General features: G+C 35.6%; 1 protein-coding gene across 2 annotated transcripts in view; it reads right to left on the reverse strand.

Moving 5' to 3' along the window:
* SMARCAD1 (SNF2 related chromatin remodeling ATPase with DExD box 1) overlaps positions 1–19,953 on the reverse strand; it is an 86,709-nt gene that overhangs the window by 51,939 nt on the left and 14,817 nt on the right. For both annotated transcript variants that reach the window (XM_019741131.2, XM_019741130.2), the window contains exons 3-5: positions 13,929–14,106; positions 7,907–8,078; positions 5,500–5,566 (exon numbers count right to left, since the gene is read on the reverse strand). In XM_019741131.2, the coding sequence (XP_019596690.2) occupies positions 5,500–5,566; positions 7,907–8,078; positions 13,929–14,106 (417 nt within the window). The remainder of the gene's footprint in view (positions 1–5,499; positions 5,567–7,906; positions 8,079–13,928; positions 14,107–19,953) is intronic.

Genomic DNA, 19,953 nt, shown 5'->3' on the forward strand with positions numbered 1-19,953 from the left:
AGAAATATAGAAATGATTCAAGTGGAAGAAGAAACTTGAGTTTTCTAAAAAAAAAAAATTAAAGAATTCTATGATAACTATCTGACTCCACTAGAAACACCAGTATTAAAATAATGGGTATACCAGAAGGAGAAGGAAACCGATAGCCTACTAAAACAAGTAATAGATGAGAACCTCCCAAACCTAGGGAAAGACTGGACCCTCAAAACCAAGAAGCGGACAGAACACCTAATTATCCCAATGCAGAAAGACTTTCTCTAAGGCACGTTACATTAAAGCTCTCAAAAATTAATGACAAAGAAAGAATTCTCAAGGTAGCCAAGGAAAAGAAGGCTGTAACCCAAAAAAACAAAACCCTTTAGGTTCATCAAATTTTTTCAGTAGCAACCCTAGAAGCTATGAGAGAGTGGAATCAAATATTTAAAATACTGAAAAAGAATAATCACCAACCAAGAATAACATATCCAGCAAAGTTATCCTTTCGATATGATGAATAGGCTTTTCCAGACCAACGAAAGCTGACGGAATTTACCACCACACGACCTGCATTACAAGAAATGGTAAAAGGAGCTCTTCTAACTAAAACAAAAAAAATAAAAGGATACACAACTGTAAGATGATGACAGAAGAAGGAAATTGCAACTCTTATTCAGAGTAAGGTATTAAACACGTAAATATAAAGGTTGAAGGGGGTAAAAGCTTTAAATAAAAAGACTATAGCTTCTGCAATTTGGAAATGAATGCACAGCAAAAAAGGGATAATTTGTGACACCAAAACCATAAAGTGGGAGGGGGAAAAGGTCTGAACTTGTACAGGTGAAGGACATAAGATGGAATTAAAAGAAAAAGGATTAGTGTACATTTGAAACTTTTTTTGAAAAAACCTTTTGGTAACCACAAAACAAAAATCTAGAACTGAGACACATAATATCAACAAAAAGAAAGAGAGAGAAATGGAGAAAAAAATCATAGAATACCACCAAACTAATATAACAGACAGAAACACAAAAGAAAAAACAGAGACACAGAGCAACCAGAAAACAAAAGATAAAATAGTTATAGGAAGTCCCCATAAATCAACAATCACCCTAAATATAGATGGACTGAATTCATCAATTAAAAGACACAAAGTAGCAGGATGGATTAAAAAACAAGACCCAATTATATGTTGCTGCCTTCAGGAGACCCATCTCAGCTACAAAGACAAAGATCCAAAGTGAAGGGGTGGAAGATGATACTCCAAGCAAATGGCATCCAGAGAAAAGTGGGTGTAGCTGTACTTTTATCTGACAAAATACTTTCCAATATAAAAAACCTAACGAGACAAAAATGGACAATTTACAATGATAAAAGAGACAATGCATCAAGAAGACATAACACTTAACTATCTATATATGTACTCAACCAAGGAGTACCAAAATATAAAAAGCAATTACTAACATATCTAAAGGGAGAAACTGACAAAATCACAATTAAAGTCGGGGACCTAAATGCCCCTTTGATGGTAATGGACTGATCATCCAAACAGAAAATCAGTAAGGAAATATCGCCCTTAAATGCATTTTAGATCAAATGGACAGAATCGGTATTTACAGAGCTTTCCACCCCCAAATAACAGAATATACATTCTTCTCCAGTGCAAACAACAGAATATTCAGAATCATTCTTCTGTAGTGTACATGGAACATTCTCAAGGACAGGTCATATGTTAGGGCACAAAACTCGTCTCAATAAATTTAAATTTAAATCATACCAAGCATATTCTCCAACCACAATGGTATGAAACTGAAAATTAACTGGAAAAAGAAAGCTGGAAAACCAAATACATGTAGTTTAAACAATATGCTACTGAAGAACTACTGGGTCAAAAAGAAATAAAAGATCAAAACATACATAGAGACAAATGAGAACGACAATACGACTTGCCAAAATTTGTGGGATGCCACAAGAGCAGTATTAAGAGGAAATTTTATAATATTACAGGACTACCTCAAAAAATCAAAAACCCCTCAAACTACCAATCTAACATTTCACTGTAAAGAATTTGAAAAACAACAAACCAAGCCCAAAGTCAGCAGAATTAAATGAAATAGAGAACAAAAAAGACAATAGAAAAAAATTAATGAAACAGAGCTGTGTTTTGAAAACATGAATAAAATTGACAAACCTTTTGCTACACTCATTAAAGACAAAAAAGACTCAAATAAAATCAGAAATGAAAAGGAGAAGTTACAATAGACACCACAGAAATAAAGAACTATACAAGAATACTCATGAAAGGCTACATGCCACAAAATTCGATAACCTAGGACAGACAAATTCTTAGAAATATTCTTCCTAGACTGAATCACGAAAAACTGGAAAACCTAAATAGACAAACCAACAGTGAGGAAATTAAAATAGTCATCAAAACCTCCCAAAAAGCATTTGACAAGATACAACATCCATTTAGGATTAAAACACTGAATAAAATGAGTATAGAAGAAAAGTACCTAAACATAATAAAGGCTATATATAACAAACCCTCAGCTACTATCATACTCAATGGAGAAAAACTGAAAGCTTTTCCTGTAAGAACAGTAACAAGACAATACCTACTTTCACCACTGTTATTCAACACAGTATTAGAATTCCTAGCCAAAACAATCATGCAAGAGAAAGAAAGAAAAGGCATACAAATTGGCTATGGAAAAGTAAAACTGTCACTTTTTGCAGATTACATGATTCTTTATACAGAAAACCCTAACTCCACCAAAAGACTACGAGAAACAATAAACAAACACAATAAAGCTGCAGGAGGAAAAAAAAATCAATGTACAAAAACCCATTGCATTCCGATATACTAACAATAAAATATCAGAAAAGAAATGAAGGACCTATACACTGAAAACTACAAGACATGGTTGAAGGACATTAAAGACAATACAAAGAAACGGAAAGATATTCTGTGTTCATCGATTAGAAGAATCAACATAGTTAAAATGCTCATATTACCTAAAGTAATATACAGATTTAATGCAATCCCCGTCAAAATCCCAATGGCCCTTTTCAAAGAAATAAAACAAAAAATCCATTAAATCTGTATGGAACCACAAAAGACCATGAGTAGCCAAAGCAATCCTGATAAAAAAGAACAAAGACGGAGGTATTACACTCCCTGATTTCAAATTATACTACACAGCTACAATAATCAAAACAGCATGGTATTGACAGATAGACACAGACAATGAAGAAAGGAGAGGCTCTTCAAATGGTGAGAAAATTGGAAAGCCATGTGCAAAAGAATGAAACTAGATTTCTAACACCATATACAAAAGTTAACTCATAACGAATTAAAGAATTAAATATAAGACCTGAAAAAATAAAATACACAGAAAAAAACATAGGTACTACTAACCTTAAGGACCTTAAGGACCCTAAGGACCTTGGTCCCAGAGAGGTTTTTGTGAACTTGACCCAAAAAGCAAGGGAAGTAAAAACAAAAATAAATAAACGGGACTGGTGTCAAGAATACTTCTGCACAGCAAGAAAGAGAAACCAACAAATCAAAAAGGGAACCAACCAAATGGGAGCAGATATTTGCAAATGACACCTTCAATAAGGGGTTAATGACCAAAATATATAAAGAACTTATGCAATTAAACAACAACAAAATCCTATTATAAAATGGGCAGAGTTGAACTATTTTCCCAAGAAGACTACAAATGGCCAATAGATATATGTAAAGATACTCAAATTTACTAGTTATAAGGGAAATGCACATCAAAACCACAATGAGATACAACCTCACACCTGTTAAAATGGCTATTAACAACAAGAAATAACAAGTGTTGAAAAGGTTAGAGAAAAGGGAACCCTCGTATACTGCTGGTGGGAATGTAAATTAGTATAGTCACTATGGAAAACAATATGGAGGTTCCTCAAAAAATTAACAGCTACCCTATGACCCAGCAATCCATCTTCTGACTATCTACCAAAAAAATTTAAAAACATTTTTGTAAAGACTTATGTTCACTGCAGCATTATTCACACACAGTGGCCAAGACATGGAAAAACCCAAGTGTCCTTCAATGGATAACTGGCAAAGATGTGGTACATATATACAATGGAATACTACTGGGCCATGAAAAGGTTAATATTGTCATTTCTGACAACATGAATGGATCTTGAGAGTATCATACTAAGTGAAATCAGACGGAAAAGGACATGAACCATATGATTTCACTCAGATGTGGGATATAAAACAAAGTAACAAAACAAACTCATAGACACCATAACAGTATGGTGGCTAGCAAAGCAGGAGGTGGTGGGAGAAGAGGTAAAGGGAGTCAACGATATGGTGACAGACGGAGACTAGACTTTACGTGGTGAGCACACATTGCAGTTATACAAATGATGTATTAATAGAAATGTACACTTGAAACATATAATGTTATTTACCAATGTTACCCAAATAAATTTAATTTGAAAAATGTAAACCAATAATATAATTACATTTTGTAACCTATGTGTTGTACAATGGTTTATATAAGCACAGGAAAAGTTGAGAATGATACAAAGCAAATTTAAAAGTGGCTAATAGAGTATGGGTTTGTTTTCATTCCTTAAATAACTTTTTGGTAATGGGATTACAGGTTATTTCTACTTGTTTGGTATGTACAAGTTTTAAAAAAATCAAGATAGCATTTCCAAAAAACTTGGAGGTGCTTTTATATTACAAACTCCTTCAAATGCATTTATTTTGTTTCCCAAGTCTGGAAAAGAGCATAAACAGTTACTAAATGAAGGAACGCTGATTACCAGCTAGGACTTTCCACAAGACATTATATTCCTACTGACTCAGATTTGTAGATCTGTAAATAAAACCACAATGCAATTAGAAAGGACACTTAAGGAAAAAAGTATATCTTCCAAAACTTCACTGTTAGGAGATTTGATCTGTGGAAAAGAAGCAAAATTACCAATGAAATGCTGTCCCCTCCTTTGTCTGGAGGAGGGGGTGGAAATCAACATAGAAAATTGGGTTTTCAAATTAACAGTATGAGCTCTGGTAAGTCACTTAAACCTTAACACTTTGTAAGCGGGCATTTTCCCGCCAAATCGCGTTGTAACGCGGGGCTTTTTTGACATTTTCTCGCCAAAATTAGACTTTCTGTAAAATATTCATATCTTTCGATCTATTTGATATTTTTCTATGAAACTTTCAGTGTTTTAATTTAAAAAGAGGTCTATATTTATTTACTTTGCAAAATTTTTGCCGGTTCCAACTAGAGGCGATATGACGAGTTTACTCATTTCCCACAAACAATGTGTTAAGATTCAGTTTCTTCATCTAAAAAATCCTGAAGTTCCTAATACCTCTTAAGGTTCCTATAAGAATTCATGATGGGAAAAAAAATCCATAAAGGAACATGGTAAATTGTAGAGCAATATTAAAAATGAAAAGATATTATTATATAACTAATAAATTAACACGGGTTGAAACTAAGTCAGGCATACCTGCATCACCAAACATCAGCAAGGCAGCAGCAATTGCTCCATCCATTGTGCTGGTTGATTCAATCAACTAACAGAATGAAAAAAGGTTAATGTTTTTAAAACAACACTTTAAAAATTATTTCATGAAGTTATCAAAATATTACAGAATATGTTAAATATATATAAGATGAGTAAATATGCCATAGTTTAAGTTCATTAAATCCCATGATAAATTTTCAGGAAGCCTGGTTTATCTAAAAGTGTGAATTTACCGGAGCATATCTTAAAATGTATCAAATTTACTCATCATTATTATAAAGGAAAAACTAAAACAAATACATACAGTATATTCAAAGTTTTTGTTAATTACAAGATTGTGCACTGAAGCCCTAAAAACTTTCTACCTGTCCAGGCACTGAGGTGTGTATGGCGGGAGGGTGGTGGGGAGAGACGGGGAGACTGACAGACATTTATATTATTCCCTTTTTATTGACATTTAATGGTGGACACTGGCATACATTAATTCTGCAGTCATTTAAAAAAATCTAATACTTCGTAAGATGAGTGGGATAAAGGTCTCTTTTGATTTTTACTCTATTGCTGAATTGTTTTAACTTATTCAAGAACATATTTATATTGCTTAAAAGACATTTTCAATATATTTTTTATACTATTCTGTAACACTCACTAGATTTCAGAAGAAACTAAGCACCCTATATTTTTCTCTTGCTAAAGTTTCCTCTATTTCCAATTAGTTACTTATTTTTAAATGTTCTCACTTTTAAAAAATCAGCTTTTTTTGTGTATTAAACAGGCTCAAATCAAATGAGAGTGCTCTCTTCACTAGTTTTCCTAAATTGGATCACAAGCTATCCTGTAGGCCTCTCTTCCTTTTCAAAACAGCCAAAGCATATTCTTAATAAGTCTAAAACTAAATTTCCATTTTATAACTTCTTGAATTATTTTACATGGGTCTAAAAGCCTTTGTAATTTATGAATGTCACCTTTAAATCTCTTGAAATGATAGGGATCACCTGAAATCAGGATGACCTCCAGAGTGCTCTGCTTTAGAGTGAGTGATGAGCTACATTCCAAATGTGTCAGATACCGATTAATGAAACATACATACAGATTCTACATATCAAGTCTATTTTCCCATTGTAATTATAAAATTAGAGATAAATAATTCCACAGGAAAAAAAAATACCCTTGAATTATATGAAAAATTGGCAACAAGCTAAAAAGTATTTTTAAAATGAGACTTATTTCTTTGACTATTTTAGTACTCCATCAAGTTTATTCTGTTGGAAGCTCTTTCCAGCAGTGTAAGTGGCCCTGTAGCTACTAGTGGCTACACTTCTTCTTATTCTAGAAAAAAATCATACCAGGAGACAAATAACACTGCTAGCAGGGGAAAATGTACACCCAAGATAACACTAAAGTTTCATTTAGCTAACACTTAAGAAGGCCCAGGTCACCTTCAGTCAAGACTTGTTTTGTTTGCCCTGAATGGTATTTTGTTTTTCTTTAAATCAGTCACCATGAAAAGGAATGAAGTACTGATATAACATAAACCTCAAAATCTTATACTAAATGAAAAGAAGCCGGTCATAAAAGATCATTACTATATCATCCCATATATGAAATGTCCAGAATAGGCAAGTCATAAATTCAGAGATTATTAGTTGCCTTGGGCTGGGAGAGTAATTGCTAATGAGTACAAGGGTTCTTTGTGGAATGATTAAAATGCTTTAAAATTAGATTACAGTTATGGTTGTGCAATTCCGTACATACACTAAAAACCACTAAATTATGCACTTTAAACAGGAGATCCTTATAACATTTAAACTATATCTCAATAAAGTTATTAAATTGACGATCAACATTAAATAAAAATCCAGCCTTTTCACTTAATTTGAAAAATTAGAATCTCTGATAAAAATAGGCTATCATTGATATCACATACCATATCCTGCTGCAGCTAAGGAGTTGCTACTTCTTTTAGAAAGGACATGTACTATATGGTAAGCCAGTGTCCACCACTAAATCACAACAGCAACTCTTTGTCACTTAAAGAAAAAAAAAAAGCCTCCAGCCATTTTTGAGAGTTTCTAATGGGAGATGGAAGGGGGACTGTCCCCATTTTAGAACCATTCAAGTGTATAAAAATTCACAAGCTATGTGAGCTATTGAGGGAAACTCAGATTATTATACAAGTCATAGATGAATAACCTCAGCTATTAATAAGACTCTCAAGTAAATCTCTGGCATTTACCTTAATTATTATATGAAATAAAAGTTAGTAATTTTCTTCAAACAAAGTATCTTTAGAAAAATGACTACTCACTAAATACAGCACTGGATACAGGAAAGATTTTATATAACATCATTACAGCTACAATAACCAATTACTATAAAAAGGTATAACCTTAAGTAAATCATTGTCACTTCTTTGTGGGAAAAGTTCCTTCAAGGTCTGAAGTTTAGCATCTTTAAGGTCTTCCAATTCTGAAAAGTCTTCCAATTCTGAAATATCATCATTATTTCCACCTGCCATGGTAGGAAGGCCTTGAGACTCTTCATCTTCAGATGGCTCAGAACTAAAAATATTTTCAGAGGAAAAAAAAAGTATTTTAATGTATTACTAATGTTATTTAGTTATAATTTAAATAAGTGTATATGTAATACAGCATATCTGTACTTCTTTTCCATATTAAATGAAATCTGTATCTGTCTAAGATTGAAACAACTTTGTTTATATAGTATATAAACCTACATTCCCTAAGTCAGCATACTTTGAAAATATCTCCAATTATCTGGGTTGGAATGAAAAAGAGTAACAAAATACCTAGCATTTATAAAGGTATATACACATTTGTTACATGCCTATTTTTCTTTCTTATTCCTTTTTACCTATACTCTACATATCAGATGAGTGTTTTCATGTTGCTCCTGAGAAATTACGAAGCCTACAATGATAGAAAGATAAAAGAATTTAATGGCCTAGGTGTTTAGAATCTAAATGATAACATTGGAATGGTCCCATTTAATATCAAAATCTCTACTAGGAAGAAAACATTTCTTTAGCAGACATAGAGCATTTATTCCATATGAGGCTTTATTCTATAACAACTAACCTTAATCTTGCTCCATTTCAGTTTATATGTTTATCCTATATAAAAGACGTTTGGGCCAAATTTTGATCAACTATCTCACAAACCAAAAAAAATCTCATTTTGAAATTTTTGTTTTCAACCATGATAGGCAATCTGGAAATCAGAGAATGCAGACATTGCTATTCAGCTAGTTCTATTTTTTTGACATCTCTTTTACGCACATATCCAGAATCTGTATTTTAGTAACTTCTCTATGCCTGTTCATATTAGATCAGTTGTACCTATTAGGGCACTGACAGGAATATATATTTTAAGCTTCTAGGATGACTTCTTGAACTGCTCTAAGGTAACAAGGTAAAATCAATCTCTTCCTTTCTCACTATGCCTATCCTTCAATATTTTAAGACGATTACACGAGTCTCCCTTTCCATACATGCAGACTTCTCATTCCTGTTGCACTCAACTATGAGAATTCAAATATGAGAATTCATTCTGCCTCACTATGTTCACACTTCCTGACTGATTTTCCTAGTTCTCCTAATTCACTATGAAAACGAAAGCATTCGGGTTGGAATCCTTTTACAATTCCTACCCTGAACAATCAAAAATCCTTACTCTTCTACATCACAATCTCAAGCTAGTGACCAGACTCACGACCATTCAGTGGGATAAACTCAAGTGCCTCTTGATGTAGTAAGCATTCATGCTGACCACGAATCTGTTTGTGCCTTGGGTATAAAGTCAAGTTCACAAGAAATACAAGTGAAAGAGAAATAAATACAATACCATCAGGAGGAAACAATTAGAAAAACCTATTTTCTCTAAGAAAATAGTTTTCAGTGAGTTAAAATCCTTAAAAAAGTGGGGAGTAGACTACGCTCAAGAGAGCTAAGAGTCCTAACTTCTGAAGGCAGTAGATGTTCCTTGTTGGGATCCTGGTTTGCAAAGCCAGATACAAAGCACATGAACTTCAATATAAACTGGGAATGGTATTAGAGAATTATTCAGTTAACAGTATTGTTTTGTGTGTGTTTTTGTGTGTGTGTGTGGGGGGGGGTTGGAGGGGGGATGTACGCCCAAGTATTTAGGAGAGAAATGTTAGAATGTCTGTAACTATACTTCAGCCAATGATAGATAAAATAATGAAACAAGCACAAAAAAATGCTAACAACTGTTAAATCTAGGTGGTAGGTATATGGGTGTTTATGTATATTATTCTATTTTACTGTTTGCCTGAAGCTTTAATAATAAAAGAAAAAGTCTATAAGAACAAGAGTTGACCACTTTGTGACCATTTATTCGGTCTCAGATAAGGCTATGCCCTTCTCTTGAAGGCTAAGTCCCCACTCAGTGCTAAGGGAATCTAGCCCTTTCTACTTCCTACAAGGACTCTGCTTTATCAACTATTTTGTCTCCCCTATTTCTTCCCCTACCCCCCCCTCCAAGCTCGTCCTCCTAAGCCTACATGCTCAAGACTGCCCTAATTAATTCAATGCAGTCAATGTGCCAGAGGTTCTAGGACACTGCAGTGAAACAAATTCTCCTCTCCTTCACAATCTTTCATAATGAGAGATTTTTCTACTCTCATTATCTATATAGTTCTCAACTCACTATTTTTACATCTTCTATCCCACCACTTAGGTGAAACTGCTCTAAGAGCAATAATATCCTCTAATATGTCGAATGTGATTAAAAAAAAAAAAAACCTTTCGTTGGCTGTCGCTTCCTGCTCGAAGAGGAGGGCGGCACAGGGTTAACAAAGACAGTTGCCAAGAATAAGAGTGCAAGATGGGCGGAGGGACTGCAGCCTCAAGGACTGAGCCCTGAACGGGCCAATGCATAGTTTTATTAGTTAGGTGAGGAAGTACAGGAGATAAAGCTTGTCAATCTCAAGATCTGTGAATCCCATACATTAAAATAGGAAACTGATTCTAGCCAATCACCCTTGCCTGCAGTTTCAGGATAAGTATTTCCCCAAGGGACAAAACCTTTATGCATATGAATAGATGGAAAGCACACCACTGAATCTCTTCCCCAGTACATTGTGGGAAGGAATGCAGCCACAGAAGCAGAGGCTCTCCTTGGCTGGGGGAAGGTGGGGGGCTGTGCCCACCTCTATGAACCCCATGGGTTCTCCTGTTGGTCCCCACTCGACTGCGCCTGGCTTGAGTTGCGCCCCCCCCCATGGGGAATCTTACCCGTCATTGGCTGACCAGCCATATTTTGGGGCCAAACAGGGAGACATAAGGTGCAAGCACAAAAGTGAAGCAAAGTCCCTGAAAGGATCAGTCTCAGACTCTCCTTTCTTTAGGGGCAGGTACAAGGAGACAGACGGGTAGGCTGCTGCGTGGCAACAGTTGACCCCATTATACTGCTGACAAATCTCTTTGAAAATCTGATCCCACCCCCCACCCCACCCCTCACCTCATGGGTTCTACAACTTTATTACTCATGATTTTCCCTTTATCTCTCTGCCTGTCCTTAAACTCTACAGACGGCTTTTCTTCCTTTGTTCACTTCCTTGATTTGCCCTTGTTACCTAGGATTCTGTCTTCATTTCCTTCTTGTCTATTAATGCTTCCTGGGAGATTTTATCAGCTGCCAGAGTTTCTGAGTATTGTCTGTTATCAGAGGTTTCCAAAAGGGGAGAGATTGTGCCCCCAGAGGACATCTGACAATGTCTGGATTCATTTTAATTTTTTTACTATGGAGGTGCTACTGGCACCTACAAGGTAGACGTCAGGGATTCTGCTAAACATCCTACAATGTACAGGACAGGCCCTCAAACAAACAATTATCTGGCCCACACTGTAGAAACAGTTAAGGTTAAGAAATCCTGATAGCCAAAATGGCCCATACATGGGTACTGATTATACCACGGAACATTCATACAATGCAGTACTATGAAGTTGTGAAAGAGAACAAAGATTTCTATGAACTGATATAATTTACGAGATATGTATACTGCTAAGTGAATAAAGAACAAATGAATATACAGCGCATGCCAAAAAAATGTATATACATTTTAAGAAAGGAAAACTGTATTAAAATTGTAGTAATACATATATACCAATAACAAAAGATGAATACAAGTCACGTTTGACTTCTGCAATTACAAGAGGTACTCAAAGTGGTTACCATCAGTATCCAGACACTGATTACAGTGAACTACTGCTTGAGCAACGCTGACCAAAGTGTCTGCTTGTATACATTTTTTTGGCACTCCCGGTATGCATTATTTTTTTATTACAAGACTTACTTGGTGAAGGAATCACTACATTATTTACAAACTAGTACTTTTGAGTAGCATTACTATAACAGCCATTATTGGGATTAACTGATAAAATTTAAATATGGACTGTATATTTGCTAATAGTATTATACCAACGTTAACTGGGATTTCTGCATTTGAAATACTACTTTTGTAATGTGAGAGAATGACCTTGTTCTTAGTAGATAAATGTGAAAATATTAGAGGCAAAGGATTCAGTAATAATTATCATTATTATTTATGAAGGTGACAAGCAAATATGGGGAAATGGGTGAAATCTTTTTGAAAGAAATGTGGGAGTTATTATTTTTAAAACTTTTCTGTAAGTTTAAAACTCTTTCAAAATACAAAGTAAAAATTGGCTGGGTGGCGGAGGCTAACATTTGTTTACCTCAGGATTAAACAAACAGGATCCTCACTTTTTATTTCAGAGTGAATTTCTGCACAAAGCCATGTTCATCAGGGCTTATATATATAAGAAGAAGTTCATTTTAAGTAGAAATCCTCAATTGGATTGTCAGCAGTCTTGATCTCTTGCTCATTCTTGTAATACTTTCTTCACTTAGCTTCTGACCACACACACAACCTTTTGACTTTCCCTTTCCTCAATGACTGTTCCTTCTTAGAACCTCTACAGGTTTCTTCTCATGTCCCAGTTCCTAAAAGCCAGAGTCCCTCTGGCCTAAGTCCTTAACCAAGAGATCTCTTTTCCAGCCATACTACCATCCCTTAGTGATTTCAACTAATCATATGGCTTTAAATATCAAATGTATATTCTGACAACTCCTAAAATTAGGTATGTAACCTAGACCTCTCCCCAGAACTCAAATGTCACAAATTCAGTTGCCTACTTGACATCTCTGCTTCCATGTGTCAGAGCCTTCTCAATCACAGCTCATCTAAAGGAGCTCCCCCACCACACCCAAAAGTCTTCTTTATCTCAGTTAATGGTAACTCCATCTTTCTAAGTTGCTCAGGCCAAAAACTATAGGGTCATCCTTTACTCCTTTCTCTCCCACCACACAGGAAATCCATCAATAAATCGTCTCTGCTCTATCTTCAAAGTATATGTAGAAGTTTACCACTTCTTACCATTTCTTCAAGTATTAGCCAGGTCTAAGCCTCCATCATTTCTTGCTTGGGTTATTAAAGCAATATTCATGCTTCTACTACTACATCCCTACATTCTCAAAGACCTTTTAAACATATGGCAGATAATTTTACTCATTTGCTCAATACACTCCATTAGCTCCCATTCATTCAGTATAGAAGCCAAACAGCCTATGTATGTATGCGCTTAACATCCCCCGTCCTTCCTTACCTTGGGGCCTCAGGACCTTCTCTCTGCATCATGTGCCCCCACTTTGCTCAAAAATGTCAGGCATAATAGCCCTTCAGGGTCACTGAACAGGTTACTCAAAATGCCTAAATACACCTCCTGCCCCCCTTTCCATATGGTTCAGTTTCTTACCCCCTTCAGGTCTTTGCTCAAGCATAGGTCTTCTCAATGAAGCCTGCTACCAACTGTGCTGTTTGGAAACCACACCCCTACCCCAGGTCCTGAATTCCTTATCTGCTTTCCCTTTTTGCTCACAATATCTGTTATTTGACATACAGCAATTTTTATTATCTTTCTACCTGACTAAAACACAAGCTCCGTACTATGCCACAGAATGTGTCCCAAAAATGTTAAAATTATTAGATTCAAGAATAAATGATAAAGCAGTTAGAGGTAATGAAAGGTAGTTGTTCAAATAATTTTTATATCTATGGAGTGTTACAAAAATTAAATATCTGCTCTCACTAAACTTAATTGAAAATTACTATTATCTAGAAACACACACGCGCACGCGCGCACGTGTACACGCACACACGTGCACACGCACGCACACACACACACACACACACACACACACACAAAACCTCTACATTTCTAAATTAGGAAAAAATAACCAAGCTATAGTAGGGAAAAGGAAAAAAAAAAAAAGGAAATCAAAATATTTCAAATTAAGTAACTTTTTCTCCCATACATGCAGATATAATGAATCTATTAAGCTGCTTACACTATAATCACTGTGTCTTTGTTGAATTTTGTCTCTTGAACCGTATTGGAGCAGTTTGGGGAGACAATATCTTCACTATCAGAAGACAAATCAATATACTGTATTCCTCCTTGATTCTTGAAATATGATATACTTGCTTTTCTTTCATTTACTGGAGCTTCTGGAACACTAGAATCTTCTGCAAAAGAAAAAAGAATGAAGGCATTTGGAGCAACTTAAAAATAAAACAAATTTTTTTTTATAATTAGAATAATGTGCTAAAAATATTTAACCTCACTCACTGTTTCCATTTTATAACCAAAAATTTCTACTACTTTTGAAAGAAAAAATTACTAGTCTACCAGGGCTGGTGTTAAATGATTTTCCATTTCACACATTATTTACTAGCAAACCCTGCTGAAAACTGCAAAACAGGTTTGTATTTTGTATGCTAATTCTGTTCTCTCTGTCCTTTTATTTCCTAGTCTAGTTCTTGCCTAAGAGAACATGGAATGGACACTGGAGCCCAGAAGACTTGAATTTCAATCCTGTCTCTTAGCCAAGTTACTTAATCCTCTAAGTCTCACTGTCCTCACCTGTAAAAAAGAGATGCTAATAACCGCAGGGCTAATACACACATAAAATTGGATGATATATATTAAGCATGTAGTTCAGTATTGGCACACAGCCAGTATCCAATAAACATTCTCTTATGTGATGGTGGTATTATAAGCTGAATAATGTCCCCTCCAAAATTCCTACTCTATTTCTCCAAAAATAAGACCTAGCTGGACCATCAGCTCTAATGCGTCTTTTGGAACAAAAATTAATATAAGACCTGGTATTATATTGTCATATTATATTATATTATATTAAGACCCGGTCTTATTTTACCCGGTCTTTATATTAATTTTTCCTCCAAAAGACGCATTAGAGCTGATGGTCCGGCTAGGTCTTATTTTCGAGGAAACACGGTATGTTGAAGCTCCAAATCCCAGTACCTCAGAATATAATGTATTTGGAGATAGAGCCTTCAAAGAGGTGATTAAATTAAAAAAAGAAGCCATTAGGGTGGGGCCCTAATCCAGTATGAATGATGTTCTAGAGAGGGACACTAAAGATGTGCCTGTATAGGGAAAGGCCATGTGAGGACACAACAAGGAGTTGGCCATCTGCAAGCCAAGGGAAAGGCCACCAGACCTGCGAGAAAATAAATATCTACTGTTTAAGCCACCCAGTCTGTGGTATTTTGTTATGGCAGCCCTCACAGACTAGTAAAATTGGCATCATTTGTCCAAAGAGGTGTATTCTACCAAGGTCTCCTGTAGGGAGAGGGCTGTAAGCTGACAAGGACCTTGCAGCCTGCAAGGTCATCCATGGGAAGCCTCGCCTCTGCATCTTCCCAGAAAGAACAAGATAACATTAATGCAGCCACAGACATACAAACTTGCCAATACACAGAACAGAATGTTCTACTGATACTTGCTTGTTTTGCTAATACTTGCTTGTATAGACAATTATTCTAAGAGTGTATATAAACCATGTGTGAAATAAAGACTGCGCCACTGCTCCACCATCCGTGGACAGTAGACCTCCCGATCCCAGCTTTCCTGTCTCCTTGTCTTTTCTTTATCTCCTCGCCCTTCCCCCCTCAGGCCGACCCCTCCTGGCCACTCGTGCCATGGCAGTCTCCTCTCTCCAAGGGCTGAGTTTCAAAATTATTCTCCTTTCTCCTAGCAAACCACCATTCTCCCTTATATATTCGAGGAAGAGATCAGATTTAAAGAACTCACATTAAAGTAAAAGTATTATAGTCAGGGCCTTGGTAAAATGAATACAGTATACTTTAAAAAGCAATGATCCGATGACTCTTTTGGTTCAAAGATATTGATTTAAAAAACAATAGCTGCCATTATTTACTTCCTCAGTGAGTCTCAAGTCCTCAGGTGAAACACAAACATTTTCAATCCTCACAATAACCCCTAGGGCATACATTATACTACCATTTTATAGATAAACCCAGATTTGAGGAAGCAACTTGTTCAAAGTCTTATAGGAGAAAGTAGCAGATATGAAATTCAAACCTGAAGCAAAATCTAAAAATCCTTCTACTCTAAAACTCTTAGCTTCCCCTAATGAGGCTCATGAGCCATAATGGTAAATAACATCAACCAAGGCCCACAATGGTCTGGATGGCACTAAAACAATGACATTTCTTTACTTCTTACAATGAAGTCCCATCAACGCTAAGAAAAAGCAAATCAGATTTTTTCCAAAAGAACAATTTTATAAATGTTGAGTGTGACCTGGGTTAAGAACTCTGCATTGAAACAAATCACAGCTACATATGTTAACTGCCATAAATACGAAGGCATTTGCAAATTTTGATAATTATGTAAATTAACAAAATTGCAGTCCAACTCCTATATAATAACTATAAAGGTACTATGGATTCTGCCTTCACAAAGTGTTCCTAATATATCACAAATCATACATAAAACTAAAAATTTAGTCTTTACTATATCAAAAATTTGACCTAAATCTAATGCATATCACCTGAACACTTCAACGATAGTGTCTTGCTTTCTTATAAAATTTCAAAAGGGTTATGGCAAAATGATTTGGATCATCTTTTCTTCAAAAAGTCTCTTTAGGGCGGATGGCTGGCTCAGTGGTTAGCGCGTAGTGCTCATAATACCAAGGTCGCCAGTTCGATTCCCACATGGGCTAGTAAGCTGCGCCCTCCACAACTAGATTGAAAACGACGACTTGACTTAGAGCTGATGGGTCCTGGAAAAACACACTGTTCCCCAATATTCCCCAATAAAAAAAATTAGAAAAATAAAAGGGGGGAGGTTTACTAGAGGAAGCAGGAGGGACGTATAAGGACCAAGGATATCAAAAAAAGAAAAAGTGGGTGGCCAGGTGGTTGGAGCACCGTGCTCCTAATGCCAAAGGACACCGGTTCAATTCTCACATAGGACAGTGAGCTGCGCCCTCTACAGCTAAGACTGTGAACAACAGCTCTCCCTGGAGCAGGGCTGCCGCCAGCTGCTGCGGGCTGCTGCCAACAGCCGGTGGCCTCGCTGGCTGGCAGCTATGAGCCGCCAGCAGCCAGTAAGAGCTGCTGTGAGCGGCTGACCAACGATTGAGGAAGGACTGCCTCTGCCAGATGGAGTGCAAGGCTCATAATACCAGCATGGGCCAGGGAGCTGCGTCCTTCACAACTAGACTGAGAAACAATGGCTTAAAAACTGCGGGGGGGAGGGGGGAAATGGGAGGTGGGAGGATGGGGGAGTGGGGGCAAAAAAAAAAAAAAAAGGAAAATAATTCTCTTTATGTGAAAAGAATAATCGTTTCAAGCCTAGCCATTTAAATGCCTCAGTGCTTGGGGGGGGGGGGTCTAAAAATTCTCTAAGTATTAGGAGGACTAGAGTTTCTTGAACTTGATTATATATTCATCTTTTCTATGATATTCTCCCTTTACTTCATACAGATTATAGTACAAAATATATTTGGTGAACACATACACCAGTTTTTAAAACTAACCTGTAGTATGCTTAGCTAACAACACAAAAATAAAGGAAAAATCTGTCTTCCTCTCTGTCACGTACTCAATTACTTAGAGCTTTTACTGGATATATAATACATACCACCAAAATATACATAATAAACATGCGTACTGCACCAAACCAAGTGGCATTCCAGTAGACTAACTGGCAAGTGACTAACAGAGGAAGTAGTTCGATAATATGGGGAGGGAGGAGGTCATAATACAACAGTATTTTTGAGAAAATGTCTGCTAAGTATCAACATCTGCATAACTATAATTTGTTGGTAGTTCTTTCAAGTAAAGTGGTGTTCTGTGAAAAAACGGTAAGTTTAGCTCACAACTCAAAGCAATCACTCAAATGCTTTCCCTTAAGATAAACACTATATTTTAGTATTCAGTAAAGGGTAGCTCACATTTGTTTCACAAAATACTATAAAAGTACATACTGGTAAGTTGAGGTCTACTAAAACTAATTTTTACTGCCTCATCAAGAATACTCTTAAGTGAAACTGGGATTTAAAAAATTGTAAGAATACAATGACTACACAGCTTGGAGTCTCCGCCTTAATTCGTGTTAAAGCACCAGCAATTTTACCTACCATTGATTTTGCACCATCAGTGCAAATATCGACATAGTGAAAAGAGCAAATAATGTCTTAATATTATTATGAAAATTGTTATGACCTTAGAGACCCCAAAGGTTTACAGACCACACTTTGAAAACTAATGGGATGCAGTAAGAGCTTGTTTATATAAAATATCAACATTCCAAAATGCTCAATATTCTAGAATTAGAATAGTGCCAAATGCTTAGATTTGTTTGGACTATTTTTGGAAGTAAGCAACAGCAAAAAAAAACCTAAGATATTCCTGACACAATGATGCTTTTTGACCCACAGCAAATAAGCATTTCCAAGCAGCAGCACAAAAGAGACAAGGAAACAAAACAGAAAAATACAAAAATGAAGGTAAGAAAGGTGAAAGGAAAAACAATTAGGAAAACATTGGCTACTATTCAATTCTGACATTTGCTGAATTCCTTGTGTTTAAGGCACTGTACCAGGAGGTGGTGGATATAAAAGAAAAAAAAAAAGTCAAGTTATAGGTGCACTTATCCTAAAGAAACAAACATAAGAGCTAAGTAGCCAAGTACACAAATAACTGTTGAGACATAATCTATGCACCAACAGGAATAAATAGCATGCTATAGGAACATAAGGGAAAACAGTCTGTCCTTTCATACAAAAACAGTTAAAAAGCCTATTTTGTTTTAGAGATACAAGATGATGATACTTCCTCTTCACCAAAGGTAATGGAACCAACATCATTAGCATATCCAAGAAGACTCTAAGGATCCAGGGAGTAATTCCAAATTAAATTCCCCATTAGTGGGTGCACAAGAGAAAACAATTTTACGTTACAAATTTTTCCAGTATGCTGTACCCATTCTCATATCTAAGTCTACCATGAAACAAAAGCATATAAGCCTGCCACTGATATCACATTTCCAAGTGGTCCAAGATCAAGGACTACTCAAAAACAAAACAAAACAAATCACTCCTGGGAGATTATGAGTTCAAATAGAAATAGTCTAAACCAACTTGATAATCATAAATAGATTTCCCAAAGTGAAATGAGAACACATAAACCTCTATACCTATATGCAGACTTACAAAAGTGTGCCATTTTTGATATTTTAATTGTGTATTGCCCTACATGGTTCAATTCTCTAACATGGCAACCGACTTTCAAGGCAGTTCCTTTGAATACCAAGTAAAACAGATCATATATTTGCCCTTTTAAAAGGGTTATTATAAAACAATAGATTGTAAAATCTGGATAGTCTTTAACTTGAATGTCATACTACTTAGGGAAATACCTTTAGCCTCTTATAAAGGAAACATCAAACTATCTCTCTGATGAAAGCTCTAGAAACAAAGACTACATTGAATACAAGATTGAAGAGTAGTTTCTAACAAAATGTTTCAGGTTTAAGCCAAAAGAAAAGATAAAGATAGGTAGAAAAAAACGGAAAGAAAAATTAAGTCATGCTATTAATACTGGACAAAGCAAAAGTGTTAAACCTAGAGAGGTTATTTTTTTAATAACAGAATTTGTATCTAAAATAAAAATATAATAGACATATATCTCAACTGCATACTAATAATGTAATGTTACACTACGGGATATATAAACACTATAGAATACATAAGGCAAAAAGTTAACAGAGATAAACATGAGGCTTTAATTATCTTTTCTAAGCTCTTAATAGAGAAGAGAACACAAAAATAAGATATAGGACAGTGTTTTTAAAACATTTGTAATCAGAACCCACTGTAAGAGACACATTTTAGATTATGACTCTAAACACAGAAATTGTTAAGTCACATAACTCAAAGACAAGTTTCAGAAGCTTTACTGTAAGTGATATACAAGGTGTGATAAAAAAAATACAGTGAATGTTTAAAAAAATGTATTGCAGTAAAAGACACA

Source organism: Rhinolophus sinicus, linkage group LG02, assembly GCF_036562045.2.
Source record: "Rhinolophus sinicus isolate RSC01 linkage group LG02, ASM3656204v1, whole genome shotgun sequence".
Lineage (NCBI taxonomy): Eukaryota > Metazoa > Chordata > Mammalia > Chiroptera > Rhinolophidae > Rhinolophus > Rhinolophus sinicus.